This window comes from Copidosoma floridanum, unplaced genomic scaffold, assembly GCF_036245765.1.
Source record: "Copidosoma floridanum isolate Cflo_tuat_1 unplaced genomic scaffold, Cflo_Japanese_pri ptg000020l, whole genome shotgun sequence".
NCBI lineage: Eukaryota > Metazoa > Arthropoda > Insecta > Hymenoptera > Encyrtidae > Copidosoma > Copidosoma floridanum.
This window is the reverse complement of record NW_028321897.1, coordinates 37,920,076-37,943,393: the sequence shown is the minus strand read 5'-3', so window position 1 is coordinate 37,943,393 and position 23,318 is coordinate 37,920,076. Positions and strand designations below refer to the sequence as shown.

The following is a 23,318-nucleotide window of genomic DNA, read 5'->3' as shown; positions in this document are numbered from 1 at the left end:
ATAAATTTATAGCCCTGAGAGGTTCTAAAATACAAATAACAAAAAAAGGTAAGGCCTTTTTTTGCACTACATTTATTTGAAACGACACTCGTAGAATTATAATGTCTAGTACTCGTACTTCAACCAAATTAAACTAATATTAACTTTTGATTGGTACTTCGGACAAACCTCACATTAAATGCATTAATGTCTCACTATGCCAAAATTATATAAATATGTTTTAACTTAGTCAGGGATAGCGTGAGATAATCTAGTGACCTGGGCGAATGACCAGTTTGGCACCTCCCTCCCCCGGGCATGATAGTAGCCAACTTAAAATACTAAAAAATTCAGGCCTAATAACCTAATGGGCTTACCTTTTTATCCCCAGTGATTCTATATGCTGTAACTTTTAGCTAACTTTAACTATATGCTACTAACATTCTTCGCAAAACCAGTTTTATTCAAGTCACATTTTTTGTTAATGGAGTTATGAATATTCTGAAGAATAATACAGTAAATCTTTTTATGTTGCTTTTACTATAACATGTATTTTATCATTTTTTTATACATTTTTTTTACAAATAAAGTTATAAGAAGTATATATATCATAAACTAAAATAATAGGAGATAGTTTCAAACATTATTTTTAGAACGTAGAATGTTTTTCAACTATACTCTCAAGTATATCATGCTGAATATAAGACAGAGCTAAACCAACAAGGTACTCTTGAGTTATGGTGGATCGTAAGTAATTATTTATTAATGTTAGTTTTAAGAAACTTCTGTTTCTGTCACCAGAAGCAACATTAGAAGGAAGATAAGTAAGATCCAGACTCAGATCCAGGGTAATATTGGTGTACTAAGAAAATTATTCTATAAGTCATTAACTGATAAATAATAAAAAATTCTGAATGGTTTGCTGATATTTCTTTTAGTAAGGAATTGGAATACATACTAATAATGTCTTTTATTTATGTAGTCATTTGGCGACTCTATTTTAATGGTGCCTTGGGCGAGTGCCCGATTTGACCCTTCCTGAATCCCCCTGTAAATGAGGTTAATAAAAGATTTATATATAATAACAGTAAAACGTCATTATTACTCAGTTTGATTTGGTTAAAGTACGAGTACTCGACAGTCTTATACTACGAGTGTCATACAAAATGTATATTGGACAGAAAAAAAGCTTTATTATTTTTAAACCTTGATTTAAGAACTTTTCAAGAGTACACATTTATTATGAAGAATACTATTCATTGCCAGTCAATAAAAGCTTCGAAAATTCATTGTAAAACATTAATTTAACACCTCAAACTTTCTTAACCTCCTAGTTTTGTTAGTTGATGTTTGTTGTTGTTTAAGTAATTTCACAAAATTTTATATTTAATTATCAAATTAAATAATACGTTTCTTGAACACACATTTAGAAAAAATTTTGAAAAATTAAGATACACTTATAATGTTCCAGAAAGAAAAAACCTTTTTTTTTCAGTGTTACTTAAAATTTTTTACTTTTTTCCAGAATTTCCTTAAAAAACATATTATCATGTGGCGAAAAATTTAAAAACGTTTTAGACATTGATTAACTGCACTACCTAAAATAGCCATTTAGATGTTTCAAAGTCTAAAAAATTCACGCTATGAAATGTACTCACTTTCAGTATAAAAGCTGTCAACGCTTCAGAACTATCATACCTATGATTCCTCCACTTCAAAGTACATGTCATTAGTTTTATAACCTACGAAGGACAATGCTATAACAAATTCTTTTTATAGAAAAATGCTTATTCTTCTGTTTATTTAGTATTTGTTTTATTGTTTAATGTTGTTCTGTGTCAAGTTTATTACAACTTAATGGTTTTATCAAATAATACATCCACGTAAAAGAAGCTTAGTGTCACAGCTTCGTACGTTGTCCATGAGGGTGCATGTGGCTAGAATTCTGATCTTAATACACTTGGAAATCTGAAAAAATATCAGTCAGCTATACACTACTGCTGAAAAAACGGCCAATGCAAGAAGTAACAAGTGTCGAGTATAAATATTATACGTATAAAATAAAGCAAAATAGGTCTACACATATAAATCATGTTTTCATTTATATTGCTCTCACACTTTCTTCCTCTTGTAGCAAACTTTTTTCTCTTCGAACGATCTATTAAGCGGGTTTCTCTTTCTCTTGTTCCTTTTTTGAGTTGTTTCTCTCTTTAATGTCCAACAAAAATCAGCCATCATGTTGATATCCCATCTTTCTTGATATCGATTTTCCATTTCACTTATATCTAGATGAAATCTCTCGTTGAAGATTTCTTAAATGAAAAAACTGTTTCAACGAAACCTTTAAAATACGGACTGAAAAATAACAGTATAGATTAATTAGCGTATCAAAGATTGTTAAATGTTACTTTGATGTTGGTAGTTGTTTTTGTAAGTGAAACACAACCATGGCTATGCTGCAGTTTTGATAGTGTTGTAGTACAAAATGATGTAGTTACTAAGATAGTTCAAATAAAATACCCAAGTTTTTGTGAAAAAAAAATTATTGTTTGAGTAAATAACAAGTGTGATGTAAACTATTTAATAATAAGCAATGGAAATACAGAATTAAGATCAACTTCAAAGTATTTTACCCACTGCCAAGTATAAATGTATTTGACTGGGTTAACTGTATGCGACTTTTTCGTATTTTTACCTCTTGGAAGAGATGATGAGTTTTTAAAAGATGTAATACCCACAAGTAAACATTTTTATAAAAATTACTTTTAAAAAGGTCTGGTTCAAAAGGCTGACAATCGAAAATCCTATGTGAATAAAGAAGTTTTTACAGGAAAAAACATTATGAATAATTATAACTGACAAATTCATACACTTTTGAAAACATAAATAAAATTTACAAAAAGCATCAATTTTGTTACTATTCAACTAAGTCTAAATAATACTCATACCTTTGTTAGTAAATATATATACCTAACATTCGTTAATAAATATTAATTATTATATTATACTTCCTGATAATCAGGATCATATGAAGCTATGATTGGTTTTTGTAAGTTTACAAGAACACAACAAACATGTAGAATATCGTCCAAATTATTAAATAAATTAGAAGGTGTTTTATTGAAAAGCTAAACAACTTTATCTCTTGCATAAATCTTTTTATGTGTATTCTTTGATTAGCAAAATTGTAAGTTCTCTCGCGCTCTTTTTCTGTCAATTCAATGTCTCTTAACAAAGAAGGCATCATCATTGTTACCCTTTTTCCACTTTCATTTAATTTGCTTTTGATTTCTGGAAAACCTTTGTCTGCCACCAATCAGAATTTTAGCTGTAAATCCTTGTTTGTAGTGAGAATAACAGTGAACACGATTTTCAACTGAAGATAGCATTTTAATAAGAAATTCAGTGCGATTAATAATACTTCTCACATTTGCATACATTAGTTTGAAAGATGCTGGCATTAAACCTTGAATAGTATCTTTATCGAGCCACTGTATTGAGTTATGTAGGGCTGAAGCTGTGTATCCTAATATAAAGTTGATCATCCTCGAAATTGTAATACGATGCACTTGGAATAAAGCACTCAATGCTGAGAAAGACAGGCCAGTTTTCAATTTCATAAAAAAAATCAATAATTTATAAGCTTTTAACAGTTTACAATGTGGTAACTCTGGAACTACTTTTTGTAAAAATAAGTTGAAGGGATCGAACTATTACAGGTATGGTGCAGCGCTAATTGCAGCAACAGGTAGTATAGTATAGCTATCAAAGTTGAATAGCCTTTTTACTGTAATAGAAAGCATTCACTAATAACACAAACACTAAGGTTCTATTCTGTTACAGCTGTATTGAGCGTTACCTACGATGAGCCAAAGCAACAAGACAACATATGAATATTAGATTTTTAAGTATTTACGTAAATAACAGCCACTTTAGTTACAACACAAACGTGGCACACCACAAAGGTGACGGCTCGTGCGTAGTGACTTGCTATAATGCTACGTTGCACTAGTCATTCTACTTCTACTTTTACTTGCAATAGGGGACTTGGGATGACTCTATATTCACTAAGGTGGGGTAATTAGGGATTACTACTTTTACGCAACACTACTCACAGCACCAACACTAGATATGTTCACTTACCAGAATACCACTGGTGACCGTCTTTTTGATCTTCTCGATAATGCTGTACATGTCGGTGGGTACCAGAGAAGCTGGGAGGCCATGTGAGAGCTTTCTGGTGTGTGTGTGACACTGGGTCTCGGCACTATTTCCGCACGATGGCTTGGCAGGCAAGAGTCTGATGAGGCCGCGCCGCGCTGCTCCGGTGCTAACCTCGCAACGAGCCTAAATCTCTCTCTTGTCCCACCGCGCAGGCACACCGTATATTATGTGGCCCATTATACATTAACAACCAACACAGCACTACACAATGGCCACCAATACTAGGATTACTTCCAGAACACCGACACACCAACAGCTGTCGTTCCCAGATCCACTCTCTCAACATCGGGTGCGCGCACGCACGCACGCACACACACACACACACACACACACACACACACACACACACATACAATTACCTCCGAAGTGTAGGTAGGAAATACGGGAGAAGAGTTAGGCCGAGCTCTACAGCTACTTCTAAGGCTGTGGCCTCCAGGCTTTACACCAGGATTACGTACCTTACAGCAAGCCACATGCAGGAGAGAGAGCGAGCTAACTGCGATACTCTCGCTATTTATTGTTGTTGATAAGGGCTCCATTAAGTGTTTGGATAGAGATCTAATTTGTCACGTCACACAATAAATAAATAATTGATTATGTAATTTTTTCAAATTTTTTCATAATTTTTGAGAGTTAAAAAAAAAGTTTTTTGCACTGTACAAATACAATAACTAATTCTTATTGAATTTTATTTCCTTATGATTGAGGTTATTGTTATACTTCAGGACGTTTTACACATAGTTAGCTAAAAAAATTAAGAGAGGTAAGAAGAGCGCAAATATATGCAGCAACACTGACAATCACTTTTTTATATGAATGTACTTACATATAAGCTTTTACAAATACTTGGCCCCTTATTTTTTTTAATGTTAAAAAAAACTTCTTGTGCATGTATTTGAAAATTTAAAAGGCTTATCCAAGATTATTTTTCCGTACAAACTAAAAATTTTAAAACTTCTGCAGATCGTATGGATGCTATTTTATGTGATGTTTCAATCAGGTTATATGTTAAATTGCAATTTTTTAAAATTAAACAAGTAGAAAAGGGTACAGTTAAACGATCGAAAACTTTTTTTAGGTATTTCTTAGGCTATTTTAATAGACGAAAGTGGTGTTACAAGAAAGTGTTTCTTCACCTGTTAGATACAATTATACTTTGACTATCAAATATGGACTAGGAATAAGTGTGTAAGAGTATGTAAGAGGTGTGAGCATGACGTTATTGTACGTGGTAGAAAATTGTTTTAAAATCATTGGAAGATTTGATGAAAGCGCATAGTTTTGTACAGACTAGCCTATAGATTGCTTATATTGTGTTGTACTGTAGTATATTGTTGAAAATCGTTAATATGTTTCATTTTGAAATATTAACTTAAACCATACCCCATTTACGTAGGTTAACACCCTCCCCCGATAACTGCACCACCATCGTATGCGAGAGTCTGGCGTGCGCTGCGGTGGTGAGTGGTCGCGCCCGTGTGTGGCTTTACTCTATTCGTGCATGGTCGTTTGCTAAGGTTAAAAAAGTAAGCTTAAAGTAATCGTTCGTGCGCTTTGTGTGCGGGGGTAGAGCATTATCATGCCAAGTTCTCCTACAAAGGCAGAATTTTCTCCTGCAGAGATGACTGCCGACTGCCTCTCAACCTACTGTCAACTTAACCTCTCCGTCAACGTCGTACGCTACCGCTGCTGAGCAATCGCATTTTCCCACCTAAGAGAATGCGATTGTCCTTGATTCCATTGATGGAACATCAATTCATTCCTACACTATTGCAATTGGTCAGTTAGTGGGACCTATAAACGTGAAATTTTCCTCTCGCATTTCGCAAAATCGTGTCTGCTTGTATCTTAGTGCTAAGAATTACGTAAGCGAATTGACCGGTAAAAAAGTTGATGTTGAAGGGCACTCTCTCGTCATTCGACCATTAGTGTCTCAAGCAAAAGGTGTGTTGATCTCCAATGTCTGTCCAATAATTCCTGATACAGTCGTAGTCGATGAGTTAAAAAAACTAGATATACATCCCATATCCCAGCTGACGCTCGTGAAATCAGGCGTCAAACAACCCGGCTACGAACATGTATGCTACTTTAGACGTTAAATCTATGTCAAGCCAGAAAATATCAATAAACTTCAACCCACTGCGCAAATTTGCTACGATGACACAAACTACTGGGTTTACTTCTCAACCGACAAGTCTCTTTGTTTCAAGTGCAAGAAAGAAGGACATATAGCTAAATATAGCAAACAAGAGGTCCTGCCTAATTTCACACCCAACTCGACTGATTTCGGCCCTGATCTAGGCGATCCCTATGTTACCGGCAGCCAGGCTACTGGTAAGGAACCGTCGGTAGTTGCACATGTAGAATCCGCTTTTGCCAAGGTTCTCGACTCACAAGCTTTAGCATCTGCTAACCACAACTTTGAAGTAAATCCATTAGCTAAAAACAAAAGACCGGCTTCAACTTTTTCTCTGACATCGTCACAACCTGAAGATAAAGAATTTCCACTGAATAAGCTCCACTTAGCAATTAAGCCTTCTTAAAAAAAGCCTAAAGTGATTTCCACGGATATTAATATCGGCGACATTCAAAAACAGCTGTAACCTGCCTTAGCGTACGTTGAAATGAACAGTGCACAATTTCCCATTAGTATTTCTAAATTATCAGATTTTTTACTAAAAACTTATGGATCATCCAAGACGTATGAGATTGCCAAGGAGTACACAAGCGATACTGATGGCCTCGTTCACATGATCTCTGGCGTAAGGAATAATATTTTCGATAATAAGTTGAAAGCTCGTATGGCCAGGATCCTCAAAAAACTGTACAGTCAAGATGGAAACCAAAGCGACAGTTCTAGTGTTTTTGAAGACGACGCTTTGGGGGTATAGTAACAAATTATATTTTTTTTTTTTTTTTTTACTGATCAATAAATAAAATAAAATAAAAATAAAAGACAAAAAGAGAAAAAAAAAGAGTATACAAAATATTTTATCAATATAAATATAAATATTTTAAATGACTAAATCAAATTTGAGAATTTTATATTGAAACTTCAAAAGTGTTTTACAAAGACAGTAGGACTTTACCTATTACTCCTGTAAATATGACATCATTATTTGCGTTGAGTCCTGGCTTGAAGAAAATGATCGAGTACGTACACCCAGATTTTTGACGTTAAGAAGAGATCGAGTTGATGGAAGAGGAGGAGGTATAGTTTACTTCATACGCAAACACATAAACTACGTCGAGCAAAGCAACTTAGTGTCTCCTGACCAATCTGTGAAACTCTGTGGAATTCGTATAAGCAATTTTCAGCCGCCGCTTGATATCATTGCCATTTACAGAACTGATACTACCTTGACTCAAGTTCAGTGGGACAATATTTTCAGTAATTTATCAAATAGTTACTCTATCGTTGTAGAGGACTTCAATTCCCAAAATATCTCTTGGAATTGTGACAAAACAGATAGAAATGGGGAGCGCTTGGAAAATTCATTAGATAATTTTGAATTATTCTTACACAATGAAAATACTTACACGTATATTGATATACATCGTAACTAAAGATCTAATCTTGATTTACTACTGACCACTGTCAATTTAATAGATAAAGTTAATTTCGAAGTTCTTGATGAGACCTGGGGCTCCGATCATTTCCCCATTTTAATCAATTATTCAACAGTTAGGTGCCAGTACACAAGGAAAACTTTTTAACCTTATACTTTACGCACTGATTGGACTGAATTTTTCACGAGACTTTACAATTCTATTGAAAAATTTTATTCTAACGAATTCACAAAATTAAGTCCTAATGAAAAGTACACCTTTTTTACTGGCACAGTTTTAGACTCAATTAAAGACTGTACACCAACTTCCGTCAAAAAACACTCAAACAAATTAGGTATTAGGACTAACCCTGTAGCTTGGTGGAATAATGAGTGTAATAGGCTCAAACGGCTGAGGAGAGCTGCGTTAAAAAAATGGGAATATTCGAATAGTCTCGAGGATCTTATTGAATACAATAGGCATGCAGCCGTTTGTAAAAAAGTTTTTAAAATGAAAAAAAAAGAGTATTTTAAGGAGTTTGCGCAGTCGATTTCCTTTCGTACAGATCCTCGTTACGTATGGAAAAACTGCAAGGTCTTGAAAAATTCATGGGTTAATTCCTACGATACAAATGCAACAAATTACAATTATAATGAAGAGGAAGAATGTACACTAGCTTTGAATAAAATCTGTAGTCCGTCCACCCAGACTAATCCAGCAATTTTTCCAGTAGCTAATCCCAACTTCTTTTTTGACCGAACGACCCAACTTCCTTTTAAATATTCAGAATTTAATGCTGCCCTTCATAACAAAAATTACTAAATCTTCTCCGGAACTGAACAGTATCGACTATTTCATAATTAAAAAACTCCCAATCAAATTTCATCTTTTACTTTTGGACATTTTCAATGAATTGTATTCTAATCGATCTTATCCCAATGACTGGCAGCACTCCTATGTACACTTTATTACTAAATCTGATGGCAAGAGCCTCAGGCCGATATCCCTGACTTCTTGTCTCTGTAAGCTCTTCGAGACTATGATGAAATATAGGCTCCAGTACTGGGTTGAAACTCAGGGTATACTTCCGGGCAGTCAGCATGGTTTCAGATCAAGGCACTCGTGCTTGGATAATTCAATTAGTTTAACCATTAAAGTTGACGAAGCTTTTATGAAAAGGAAGCAAGTTTTAGCCGCTTTTCTTGACGTCAAGGGAGCTTTTGACAATGTCGATATCGATATTTTGTTGGATAAATTAGCTAGCGTTGGATGCTCTCAAAATCTAATCTACTTGGTTCACTTTTTAACTCACGAGAGATTTATTCACGCTGACTGCCTTGGAAGTAACCACAGGGTGACCTATAAGGGCGTACCCTAAGAGGGTGGTCTTAGCCCTTTATTAAACATTATATATGTTTCAGGTATTACTGTCAACTTGCCTAAAAGTATTTTTGTGTCTCAATTTGCGGACGACATAGCCCTATACATAAAATTTAAATATGTAAAAAAAGCAAAAACAATATTAGAAAACTCTGTCAAAGTAATTTCAAACAATTTGAACTTACTCGGTTTTGATTTGGAACCAAAAAAAACTGAGCTTTTACACTTCAACAAAGTAGGTATTGTGCCTGGCTCTGTTGACATTCATGTTCAAGACGTCTCTGTCAAATCGAAGTCCACTGTAAAATTTCTGGGTCTGACCTTCGATCATCAGCTTTCATCCACCCCTTATGTTAATATATTAGTCAAAAAATGTAAAAAGTCATTGAATTTATTAAAATTTCTGTGTGGAACATGGTGGGGGTCAGACCTAGAAACACCAGCTATTTTGTACAAAAGTTATATTAGGTCCATTATCGACTATGGAATTTTCGTATTCTTTCCTAAGAATTCAAAAGCACAATACTTGATTCAAAAAATTCAAAACTCTGCTATTAGAATAACACTTGGTTACAGAATCAGTACTCCAATTAATATTCTCTATGCCGAATCCAAAGTTTCACTGATAACTGAAAAGGCAAAATACTTGTGCAACACGTTTCTTTCTAAAATTTTATCAAATGTTTCTACTCAAACTTATAGAAATGTAAAATATTATCACAAAATTATTTGTCATCGGAAACCTAAAAATCAGAAAATTGTTAGCCAAGTAATTAGTAATATACTCGAATTCGAAAAAGACACAATTTCTAATCAAATGTACAACTCTTACTGTGTATCTTATCGTACTGCCTTTTTCTCTCCTACAGTTAACATCGAATTAGGTGAGAAATTAAGAGAATCTGTTAATCCCAGGGCGCTCTTTGCCAAATTTTTTAACGAAAATAAATCATGTTGTATTTTTACGGATGGCAGTAAGGTAAAAGGGAACAATTTTGTAGGTGCGGCAGTCTTTTGCCCCTTCCTTAACTTGTCAGTTATTAAAAGTACTCACGGAGAAGCATCAGTGTCCACGGCGGAATGCGTAGCTTTAAATGAGGCAATAGATTTTATTGTGAATTACGAGATCGTCAACTCTTGTATTTTCTCCGATTCTCTCAGTGCTCTTCAGGCTCTTAAATCTCCAAGTATATCGGTCAAATCAAATTTTTACGTATATTCCCTCAAGGAAAAATTAGCTAGTTATTTAACTAATCATCCTCTTCACGAGATGGTATTTTGTTGGATCCCATATTATGTCGGAATTTGGGGAAACGAGCAGGTTGACGGTCTTGCTAAGCAAGCCACTTTAAAAACCACTATGGATATAATCAGTATCCCGCTTACTGATCTTTGTGAAAACTTCAAAAGCAACATGTTCAACGAAACAAACAATGTTATTAAACAACAAGGAACTAAGAAAGGTGTGTACTATTTTGAAAATATTTTCACAAACTGTTCTAAGCCTTGGTTTTGGAACAAAAAATTACCACGTAAGTTTATTACAACGATAAATAGAATTAGGGCGAATCACTACAACTTAGCCAAATCTCTCCAAAGAAAAGGTTTTATCAATGATCTTTTATGCAAATGTAAATCAGCGCCTGGAAATATAAATCATGTGGTCTGCCAATTTCCTCTCTATGTTAATCACAGAAAAAATCTTATAAGAAATCTCGCTAAAATTAACATTCATTTACCCAACACGGTGTACAGTCTTATTATCAAACCTAATCTTAAAGCTTGCGACATTCTATGCAAATTTTTGTATGAATGTAATCTTAACATTTATTGTATCCACAATCCAATGTAGCTGTATTGACTTCCCTTGATGTCAGAAAAAGCTAATAAATAAAAAATAAAAAAAAAACCATCGCATACAATATTGTTTCATAGAAAGTGTTTTAATACTCGTAATTATATGATTTGCCGTATAATTTTATAGAAGAATATTTAAGTTTTACACTGGCATTCTTATTTTGTTCTTCAAAAATGATAAAGTGCTTCAGGCTTTTACAAAATTATATCATGACTATGATAAGATGCACTGTGTTGAAATATTAATTCATTTGCTCATTAACATTATGTACCTACTACTATAATTATCTGTACAAGTCACTATCCAAGTTGATACTCTAACATAACACAAAAAAAGAATGCGTTTTGTATCGTTACGGGATAGTATTACAGATTTTTAGCAGAAAAAGGATTCCTCATAAATTCGTTGAAAAATTGACATTGTGACATATAATATATGTAACAGCAGTTTGTTAATCTGTCAGCTTTTGGGTCAATAACCGAACGCTTTTAAAAGATCCATTACATTCCTTAGCGTTACAAGCAGAGAGTTTCTGTTTGGGAAGTGGAAAAAATCTTAAAATTCGCGAGCCTGTACCTGTAGACCTGGGTGACTAAAACGGTTACATCAGAAAAAATAAGTACAACATCTTTAACCTTCATACAATACAAAATGCTCTGATTAGAATGCATACATTTAAAATTGTGCATAAGCAAGAACATTTTCCATAAAAATGTTAAATTTATTATGTCTCACTAATATATAAAGCAAAGTCCTAAAAACTGTTGGAATCGCTAATCAGGAATATAACTTGACCAATTTTGAAGAAATTTTTAATAATTACTACAGTCTTGTACTGGCAGTTTGTCAAGAGCAGGACCCTTAGAAATTCTTCTGTTTACTAAACCATCATAATCTCATTATTTCTTATGAGGTCCATATAACATTAAATAATCTCGCCTACACGAATTTTCGAAAAAAATTTTTAAGGGAATTCTCATAAGCATCCACCTACTAACAGACTCCATAAAGCCAGCCATTTTTAAACTAAGATGTTCACTCTCGGGCAGACGTCACCTGGAGAGTTTTTCACCACCATGCTGGGGTTTCCAACTAACAACGACCCTGCACAACCCTCTCGACTAAAATTTAACTGTAGATTCTACTGATCCCTTCCGAGATATGAGTTCAGCGAATTTAATAGTGAAGCTATAAAGAAGAAACAAACTTGAGCCACTGGGACAGTCTTTAACAGTCAAGCGGCCCGACCAAATCTTCACCTTGGATATCTAAAATAACTTAGCTTCATCGTATGAAGACGGTGCTTTGGATGCCAACGTCTCTGATATAACATCTGGCAACATTAGGAAAGAGCACTACAACTATGTTTCATGCTTCAGAAAATTGTGGTTTTTCTCGCAACTAGTCTGATGCTGTAACCGCAGGCCAGTGAAAATCACCTTGAGATTTTGAGTCAGTCTCGTTTACTGAAAACTTTAGTCAAAACAAAGTTTAGCGCATTTTTTTTAGGGCAATCCAACCTTGAGCTACCTTGCGAATGAATATTCAAACACTCAATAAAGTTAGGAAAAAGAAGCTCTAAGGTCTCACAAAAGTTTTCATCCATGTCTAGAGTTATAAGAGAGCCAACTAGAAAGAAAATCTTAAAAGTTTCAATTTGTATACAAATATATACAACTTCAAGCTTAAAAAAACTGATTCCTAACATTCTTTGTGATTATAATAGCAACGTAAGAATGGACAGATGAATAAATTATTTAGTGATAGTAAACGACCGCTAGTTCAATAACGTTAAATATTTGTTTTTTTTTTTACTTAAAGTTTTTTGTTCCACCAAGGCTTCATAGATTTGAAACAAAAATGTTATTAATAAGCAGTTTTTTTATTTCAGGAAGTGTTAAAGTAAATGTAAGGATTTAGACTGAAAAAGTGATATATTATATGTCAGTAGACTAAGGTGCTCCACTCAGTGAATCTTGGGTGAAGCCAAGTCAGTATATACAATGAAGCTACCTTACATCCTTTCATGCACCTTATGTTATGTTTCTTGGCAGTTAGTGTAAAACAATATCGTACCTCAAATAAGTGGCGTGATCCAGTAAGCAGCTACATAAAACATCCATAAATTATTTTTTGACTTAAAATGCTAATGCAGGTGAGCTGTTCAAATTCAAATAATATCATGAAAACAATTATTTGTATAATATATATAAAAACTATAAGATTGATGAGAGATTTGACTACTTATTTTAACTTGTAAGATTAATTTCACCTTATCGACCTAATTATACAAGAACTATTTTTTGTGTTTACATTAATTATCACTCTTTGCAGAAACGAGGATAATTTAAAAAAGTATAGGTATAGTATAATCAGTATAAAATATAAACCTTAAAATTTTTGATATGATTTTATAATCTTAAAGTCAGAGAGAGGTAATCACTATCCATTAAAATGAATAGTATGCATGTAATTAATATCTTACAACATGTCTAACTTGCTCAACTTTTAACTTATGTTAAAAGTAGATTTTGTAGGATTATATCATACATTTAATGTATCAAAAGTATTGACAAAACGATGAAAAAAAGTATTGCTAGGTCAAGAGAAAATACATTTTGTAAATATAATCATTTTTTTGGAACTTGCAATTTTTTTTAACGTTTTTATATTATCTGGAACACCCATACTATTAAGAAACTACCATTTCAGGGTCTATAAGTAACTAATATTAATTGATTTTCAAATTTCTTAAAAAGAATTTTCTATCGTACATTTACTGAATTAGACATGAAGCTTGTATCTTGATACTTACTAGTTATTTCAAACAAAAAAATTTAACTAAAAAAACAATGAATCGTTTATAGTACGACTTCTAAAATTGAATATAGAATGACTTTCTAATAAGAATATCATAGCTATATCTTAAGTCAGGCAACTTGAGTGCTTTGAAGTATATGCCAATACTGATGGTCAAAGTATTTGAACTGTATGCTCTTGGTATAATGTGTAATGATAGTTCAAAAATAATTCATACAAAAAGTTGTTCTATTAATAACGATTCCTTAAGCTTATGAGAGTCGCACATAAGTACATTAAATGATGAAGTGTAATAGTTGCTTCAGATAAATAAATACTTTAGTGATTTGTTAAGAGTCTTTTAACAAGCATTCACAATATCAAAATATCTCTTTATAGCCCAAAACTCACTTTATTTGGCATACTTTCAGAAGAACCGTACATGAAACTTGCAGTTGAGACCATAGAGGAGCTGGATTGGTGTCTAGATCAATTAGAAACTATTCAAACTCATCGGTCCGTATCGGATATGGCGTCACTCAAGGTACATTATTTTTAGTATATCAATGTAGTCACAGTCATTTTACTTTTATTATGTAGAAGTTTATTAAGAGTAAATGCTTTATACTTTTCTATTTTAATGCTCAAACTAATGCTACTTCAACACACACATTAATAAGTTGCGGTTAAGAACACTTCTAAATTTCTAAATAAATGTACCACGTATAAAAGTATGTAAACTAAAAAAGCCATACATTCACTTTTATGTGCCAACTTTTCCTCTTACATTAAATTCGTCTTATTTAGTTAATCATACGGATAAGCTTTAAGCTTTCAAATACGTTAATCAATAAAGATTTGCAATTTTTAATAGCAAATAGGCTTATTTAAAACAATTACGTATTCGTAAGCGCAAGCATCGGTAACCAAGGAGTGTAGTTAAAAAAATGTATCATCACTGTTTATGACAAAAAAGATACATTTATTAAGCCCTGTCTCTCTCCCTATTCGTAGGAACACATTTCCGTATAGAAAATTATTTTTACAACTGCGACAACTTCAGTACTTATAGTGCTGCTGATTGTTGTGATTAAAAAGAAAGAGGAAAAAGAATGATAGTGAAAAAGATACAGAAAAAGTATAAGAAAAATTAATTAATTGTTAGCTACGTTATTCAAGTCATGCTTAAAAAAATGCTATACAATATGTTGTTCTGTGGAATAATAAGTGTAAGTGATATACTTTATCGTGTTAATTTTACGTATATAAAAATATTAAATAAAAAAATGCTTATTTACAATACATACTGAAATGAGTTTTTAAGAAATTTGGATACTGAAAAAAGCTTTAGCTCTGTACGATCCCATTATAAAAACCCAATGGATGACTGGCTCCACGATCTATTGGTTGTATCACAATATGCATTGACAAAGAAATAGCCAGCTACAAAATACTATAAACTTAAAAGGAGTCATAAACTGTACACTTGTAAATATATTAGCACCTTTCTTTCAATGTTTTTCATTGTTTGTTTAAAATATAGTAGGGTACTTTTTAAGAACACTTTTATATACTGTATCGCTTTTGCCGCTTTCTATTGCTTGATGTATAAAATACTTAATTTTGCTCATGTTCAATTTTAAATTTTCTACGTTATACTTCTATAGGTGTGCCACTTTACCACAACACAATAAACGTTTTCATTTAATTTAATACTTTTTTTCTTTCTTCAATGAAATTAAAAAAAAAACATTTCACAAAGGCATTTGATTCGAAACTCAGAACTTATGCACCCAAACTGAGTCCCTCACCCACTCTCCTATAAACGGTCCTGATTGAATAAATTCGATAACTTCTTGTTATGGTGTAACTCGTCTCTTATATGTATGTAAATTTTTAATAACTTTTTATTAATTGATTTTGTTAAGGATTAAATTGCGTGAATGAATAAATAATTTATTTAATAAGCTTATGTTTCTGTCAAATAATTATTTTTTAACTTAGAAATTAGTATTTTTCAGCAGAGCAACTTTTCCACGTGTTGACAAATATTTACTTATCTACCATTTATTTGTTACTTTGACAATAAACTAATTTTTGTACATTTTTTGATCTTTTTTCAATTTTTTCAAACATTTTTCAAACATTTTTTCGTATTCTATGAGTTCGTTAGTTAATTTTTTATGCTTTACTCTCTCACAATTTTTCTATTCGTGACTGAAGTGATTTTTTCACTTAAGGACATTAATCATAGTCAGCGGGGCAGAAGTTAAAGAGGAAAGAAGTAAAGAGTAACAGTGACACAAATATATGCAGCCACGCTGGTAATTATTTTTTTTATATGGATGCGTTCACATACACGCGCTTACGCATACTTTCCCCTTTTTTCGTGGGCTATTAAAAAGAAAGCTTGAAAATTCACTCAAAAATTAAACAGGTTTATCCAGAAGTAATCCTCTATACTTAAAAAGATTAAGAGATCTCTACAGATCATGTAAGGGAAATTTTACGTGGTTTGTTTATAGTGCTACATGTAAAATTAAAATTTTCTAAAAGGAAACGTACATAGAAAAAGGAAGAGCTAAGCAAGCGGCCACTTTTGTACGTAATTTTAATGCTATTTTAAATATGCATCGGATGTTTGAATAATACTTCTCAGAAAAATCTGTGTGACAAACGTCCTGAAGGGACGTTCACTGACATGCAACACTACTCTATTAAAGAAAGCGGTACAATAGGATGGTTTTCCTGAATTTTTTAGATATAAATATATTTTGTGTATTACACATGGGCTAGGAATAGGTGCGTTAACGTATGTGGCAGATGTGAGCGTGACATTAAAAATGTAATCAACGTAGGTGGTAGGAAGCTGTTTTGGAATTTTCAGACGATCCGATGAAAGTGCACAGTTTTGTACTGATCGGCCTACATATTGTTTATATTATATTTAACCATTGTATATTGTTTATAATCGTTTGTTTGTTTAAAATAAAAATATTTATTAAAACAACACCGAATTAAAGTAGTTGTATGCCCTTCAACGATAACTACGCTACCTTTTTACATAATATCGTTTTATAGAAGGTAAATTTGTAATCATAACAATGTTGTCTGTAATATGATTTTCATGGAAATCTACGTGCCCCCTCTTCACTAGTTTTATAATACTTTATTTTAAGTGATAAGAAGACAAAATTCGAATTCTGATGGTAATGTGCACAAAAATAAGAAAATTACAATCTGTGGACATGAAAACTATTCCTAACGCATATAAAATTTTTTTCGCAGGATAAAAAGAACGTTTGACAATGCTATATGTCTTTTTGTGAGTATAATACGTAGTACAGTGCAACATAGTGATATTTTGCAATTTAGTCTTTCTAGTTTATAATTATTTATTGAATTTTCTATTAAAAATGAAAGTTACAGTGAAACAAAAAAGTATTTAGAAGCTGAATGAGTGTTAAGCACTCATGATTTCTCTTTCGTTGGTGAGTAGATAAGTGCGTTTTCGCAGGATAATATTGTAATAAAAATTATCAACTATAAATGTATATAGTAATACTGTAGCTACGATAACTAGGTTATCACTTTTGATTACTTCACGAGTAGTATGAAATCTTGGGTTTGTGCGAATAAATTCTTGTTTATGTTTTTCACATATTTTTACGTGATTTTTGATCCAACACTATTTAATCAAGCTTTCCCTAATCCCTCTCAGTTCCTTCTCACTCTTCCGCAGAATTTTCTCCACCTCCCCTCTATTTAAGTAGTCTTTTCTTAATAGACCAGGCTAAATCAGTAATGAACTTGGAAGAATTATTCGCATCTGATTTTAATCCTTTCTTGTTTCAAATAAGTTACTGTACCTGAAATTCCATTTTGCCACCCACGTATGTGGTAGGAATTGTTTCAACAACTTTTTTATAAACAGTTTTGTCAAAGAGGGTTTTTTAATCTTGCAAAAATATTTGTTTAAATTGTTTGTTATATTAGGAACGAAAAACTACGTTAGATGTATACATTTGAACTCCACAATTTTCGAGTGAAAAATTCCCGAAGTTTTAAAAAGGCATTTTTTAGATACAAAGCTCCATTTAAGTGCTAAAAAAACACATATATATAAGTTATAATAAACATTCACTATCAATCTTTCTTTACAATCTCAGAAAATCAATGTCAAAAAACTTAGTGGAAAAATTGTTTTTTGCATTAACGTTCAGAGTATTTCAAAGCAAGTTTTGGTGCGAGTGTATACCTATGCATACGTGCTTACAATTCGTTGTTTAGTGGCAAGGAAAAAAAATTATACAGGCATACACGCACAACAGCACATTTGATGAACCACCATTAACATTTACTGCAAAAGATAATCTTACCACTTAAATTACAAAGATTGTAGAAAATAGTTAACTGTTAATGTGAACGTAGGGTGCTTTGTGATAATGTTTTATTTTCATACTTTGCTAGTGCTCTGAAAATTAAAGAATATGCACTTTTTCAGACTTTGGGAATTGTTTTACTTGAAAACTGTGAACTGAGGTGTACACAACCTTATTGGTTCTCTTTTTTTTAATGTTTCAAAGAATCTGAAAATATTTTTTCAGTTCCAAAAAACAACTTTGACGAAATTGTTTAAACAACACCAGACTACAGATTCTTAAGTGGCAAAATGAACTTTCAGGGACAGTACTGAATTATAAGCAAGAATGCACAAAAAATTGTGGGCAAACAGTTCTTCCCGGTTCAACACTGATTAAGCCCAGTCTTCAATTCATCTAAACAGTCTTCAAAAATAAACTCTTTTATTTATTGAGAACTTAACATGATTTTAAAAATCACATTATTCAATTGACTAAAACAACTAAACTTTTGAAACAAGAATTAGATGTACGTACATCTACCTTTATCATTTAGTGAATTAGAGGGGAACATTCCAAACATAAATTTTTTTGTTCCTTTTATTGTAAAGAAATTTTTTTAAAAACTTTAATGAGTAACTTACAGTTTAGGCATGTTTCTATGATTGTAGTTGAAATTTGTTTAAATAATAGAGAAAACTATAAAATATATAATTAGTTAAGTACTAAATACTACGAATGTCTATTTGTCCAAAGTAACTCAGGTTGACAAAGGTTTCATTACAACAATTGTATGGTGAATTAAACACAATATTTAGTATTGTTAAGTACGATATGCTGGGCATATCATACTGACTCACCCTAGTAACTACAGGCCTACGCTAGTAAAGGACACCAATATTGGAAACGAGCTTATTTAAGGCCCTGCGAGACACGAATCGGTGCACTCGAGCGTCTTTTAGGCAAGAGACCAAACGATAAGTAGAAAACACCAGGCGAAACACACACGCCTCTGCCTTTAAGAAGCTAATAAATAATTGACCAACGAGTTGAGTTCTTTTCGTGACGCACCTCCTTACCAGCTTCTTTATGCTACGTAACAGTTTTGGTGCTAAGTGTGGGGTACGGTAAAAGTTACAACTTTCTTTTTCTCGCTTATTTTACTCGTAATAAAAAAAAATTCCGCCGAGAAGCACACATAGTGCAGTGCCACGAAAATCGAGCTTGAGTGCCGAAACGGACCCAAACAGGACAGAGGTAAACGGGTAGCTGTTCATACGAGCGATTCTCGACATTAACTCGGAAAGTCTACAAACAGAAGGTCAAAGCAACTTCGGGAAAGACCAGCAAGAAGGTAGCAGTTTATTGCAGTTACATCCGTATTCCTGACGCTCAACGCCAAAAAGGGGAGTAGTAACCAGGGAAGGATGTATTTAGCACTATAATTTGGGCAATGGGAGTACTGTTGACTTGGTGAGTGAGTTGCTTAAATTTTTGTATGATTTTTTTATTTTCCCGAACCCCGGGACAAAATATATAAATCTTTTCGTAACAAACATAAAACAAAGGGATCTTATTAGTGGGCTTGCACATATATAGGAAATATTCAAAAATAATTATATAATAATAATAACCCGCACCTATATAGATTACTATTTTCAAAACCATAATTTTTATTAATAAAAACAGACTACAGATATTCCCAAAAGAATATTTTGTCCTCTTTATCACTAAACAAAGAGAGAGTACAAAATTAAAAGAAACCGAGTGAAAGACAAACGCCACTTCTTTGCTTTCTTGTCTCGCCTCTTACTATTCTTTTCGCGCGATTATTATTAAGCCACTCTATACGTAATTAAACGTCGCCCCGTAATTAGGAAAATACATAAGCTTTGCAATAATCAAAAAGAAAATATATTTCACGACGCGTACATACAAAAGGAGAAAGAAAGTAGGAAAAAAATGATTCATCTTGGCGGCATTACCCATGAGTCAGGAAGCGAGAACGAAGACCTAGATAACACGATAATCGACACGTGCAGGCAAGACTCTAGTTATAAAAAGCAAAAGAAAAATATGGCAGAGCAGATGTAAGAATTAGAACTTGAACCAGAAGGGTGCGAGAAACTAGACGCCCTCGATGAAGGAACGAAGGCAATAGTAATGGGCCTGTTTTCGAAAATTAGTGCAAAGCTCAAAAAGACAGAGTTAGTGGGCGTGTCATTCACAGCGACCGCAGGGCCTATCCGAAATTTGTCACCGACAAATAGGGACTTCGACTACATACAACGCAATGTAGGAGTAAGCATAGGACCTGCAAATAAAGAAGTGAGTCTTATCTCCGGCGAACGGGCCATTGGGGGCAATATAGGAAGGGCCGAAGAAACACGTGGAGCTCGAACGAATAGAGTAGACACCCTACCGATACAATGGGGCATGCCGGGGAAACCAGAATGGCCGATTTCCGGTGCATCACAGTACGAAAGCGATGAGTCCAGAAAAATTGGGGCAAGCGACTCACACAACCAACAGCTATGGGATAGAATAAAGGATACGAGCGAAGAACTCGAAAAAATGATGAAAGTCGCGTATATGGCAACGGCACCACCACCAACTAATTATCATACAGATCGGGTTGATTTTAACGCGGATAAGGATAGACGACAGGGTGACATAATACCGACCATGACCCCATACATAGAAAAGGAACAAGAGACACGCAATTACGACCACCTACGCAGACCGCAGTATGCGCAACACAACATTCTGTCTATGTTCAGCAATATAACAAACAACATCCCGTTTTTCGATGGTGACCCGATCAACTTACCACTGTTCGAAAGAATGGTGTGTATGGTTGCACGTACAATAGGCCCGGAAAACGAACTATTTTTTTGAGCACCCTCGCAAATAGGCTAAAAGGTAAAGCAGCGAAACATTTTGCCCCAAGACTGACGCAGTTTACTACAGCCAAAGAGTTCATAAAAAAGCTCTCAAACAGATACTGCAGTATTAATAATGCAGACTCGCTCATGGCAAAATTAAAAATAATAACGCAGCAAGATAGTGAAGCAGTAGATGACTATGGAGGACGAGTACAACAACTATACAATAGATTAACAATGTTGTACGATTCAAACCCATACTTTCTCCTAATTCAAAAACAGGCAATGAAGGCAAACCTAGAATCAGAGGCGGTAAAACAGTTTATTTACGAATTACTTTCAACTTTTAGTTGGAGGATGGCAAGGTTTAACCCGGAAACTCTAGGGGAAGCAATAATACAGGCGTTAAAAATTGAAAGTGACCTTAGGTTACGGCATGCAATACCGGTAATCGCACTGCCCACATGCAATAGGACAACAACAGAGTGGGGACCACTCGTAAACCTAGCAAGAAAAAAAGGAAAAACAGCAAACACTAAGGGAGTACAAGGAACAGCAGCAGTACAAGAAAAACGCTGTATATACTGCGACGGCCAAACTGGGCATTAAGTGGAGGAATGCCGAAAGCTACTAGCGGTGATAAGTGATAGAAAAACTTCGAAAAAAAACGAAAGGGAACTGAGGAGAAATTGTAATTATTGTCAAAAACCGGGACACTATGCGAGAGACTGCCGCTCACGCAAGCAAGACAGGGAGGAAGAAGAGAGACAGCGTAACGAGAGGCTTAACCAACCCGCAAATAATACTCCTACTGACAGTAATGCCTATAACTACAGGGGTAGAAATGATAACTATAAGAACAATAATGATAATAGATACGACAGGGATTATAACAATCGCCCAACGGAGCCATTCAATAGTAACAACAATCACAATTACAGGTATAATTATTACAACTCTAGAGGTTATAATTATTACGACAACCGTGGCAACGGTGACGCGTACAACAATTATAGCAGGGGCACATTAAACCGCTATGGTAACGGCTACAGAAATCAGGATAGCAAGGATGGCTATAATAGGGATCTAGTTAGGCACGGGCTGCCACAGGAGAGGGGCCCACAGCAGCGAGAAAGCGGCGCATACACTCCGGATAACAGGAGAGACCTTCCCGTAGCTTTAAACTCGCAAGATGTTTGACGTGGTCCCCAAACGTCGAGCATCAACTAGAGAAAGAGATAGAGAAAAGTGTTTCCGGTGAGGAAGAATGTGTGAGAGAGAGGCCGCAAAAAGCAGAAAAAGAGATAGTAGAGAAGGAGACGCACAACAACAGTCCAAGTACTTACACAGCGCAAGGAAGAATAGAAAGTAATACGGCAGAGCAAGATGACACTCTGATACAATGGAGCGAAAAACAAACAAGAAAAGGCAGGAGAGCCCGCAACAAGAGCAATCGGACAAAGGCGCTGGACACACATGTAGATAATGATGAACACGAGCTTTCAGAGTGTAACGAAGAAATAGAGCAGCTTCCGAAGAAAACTATAAAACTCGCGAAAACAGGGCATATGCCACCATCGGTCCAGTTACAGGTACCACAGTTAAAGAATGGAAAGGCGACTTTTTATGCGGAAACAGGCGTAGAAATTTCGATTGTAAAGGTTAATTTTCTAAGCACAGACATGCTAATAGACAGGAGGTATCGAGTAGCTATTATCGGCGTGACTCACGAAGCACGCAAAACGTTGGGCACAGTACAGCTCACACGGATTAGAGTGCACATTACATGTAGTCCCCCATGACTTCCCAATTAACGCGGGAGGAATCATAGGGTGAGATATTTTTAAACGATACCGGGGCCAGATAAGCACCGCCGAGAAAACGATTAATTTGGATAGCGGAGAGATACCATTGGTAAAGCCGGAGTGTTTTAAAATACCTGCGAGATCGAGGCAAATAATTCATGCGCGAATAACAGAAAACAAAAATAATTCAGAAAATGGCTGGATACCCCTCCAAGAAATAAAAGAGGGAATATTGTTCGGGAACTTTATAGCCAGGAATGTTAATGGTAAAATAGTCGCAGAGTGCATTAATACAAGTAACGAAATAAAATATGTGCCTGTTCCGAAAGTAAAGCTGCTAGAATATGAGGAAATTTACCGGAAGCGCGCAGAAAACGTCGAAGGGGACGACGTCAAAAGCTTGGGGGAAGCAATGATTAGATTATTTAATAAAAAAAAAGAGATGACAAGGAAAAAATTGAAACTTCTACAAAAAACG

General features: G+C 34.2%; 1 protein-coding gene across 2 annotated transcripts in view; it reads left to right on the top strand.

The window, feature by feature from the left end:
• dnc (phosphodiesterase dunce) overlaps window positions 1-23,318 on the top strand; it is a 1,903,237-nt gene that overhangs the window by 1,157,892 nt on the left and 722,027 nt on the right. The window contains exon 7 of one of the 2 annotated variants that reach the window (XM_089593782.1): window positions 14,224-14,333. In XM_089593782.1, coding sequence (XP_089449908.1) covers window positions 14,224-14,333 — 110 coding nt within the window. Of the gene's footprint in view, window positions 1-14,220; window positions 14,334-23,318 lie in introns of both variants that reach the window. The other variant, XM_089593781.1, reaches the window with a different exon arrangement.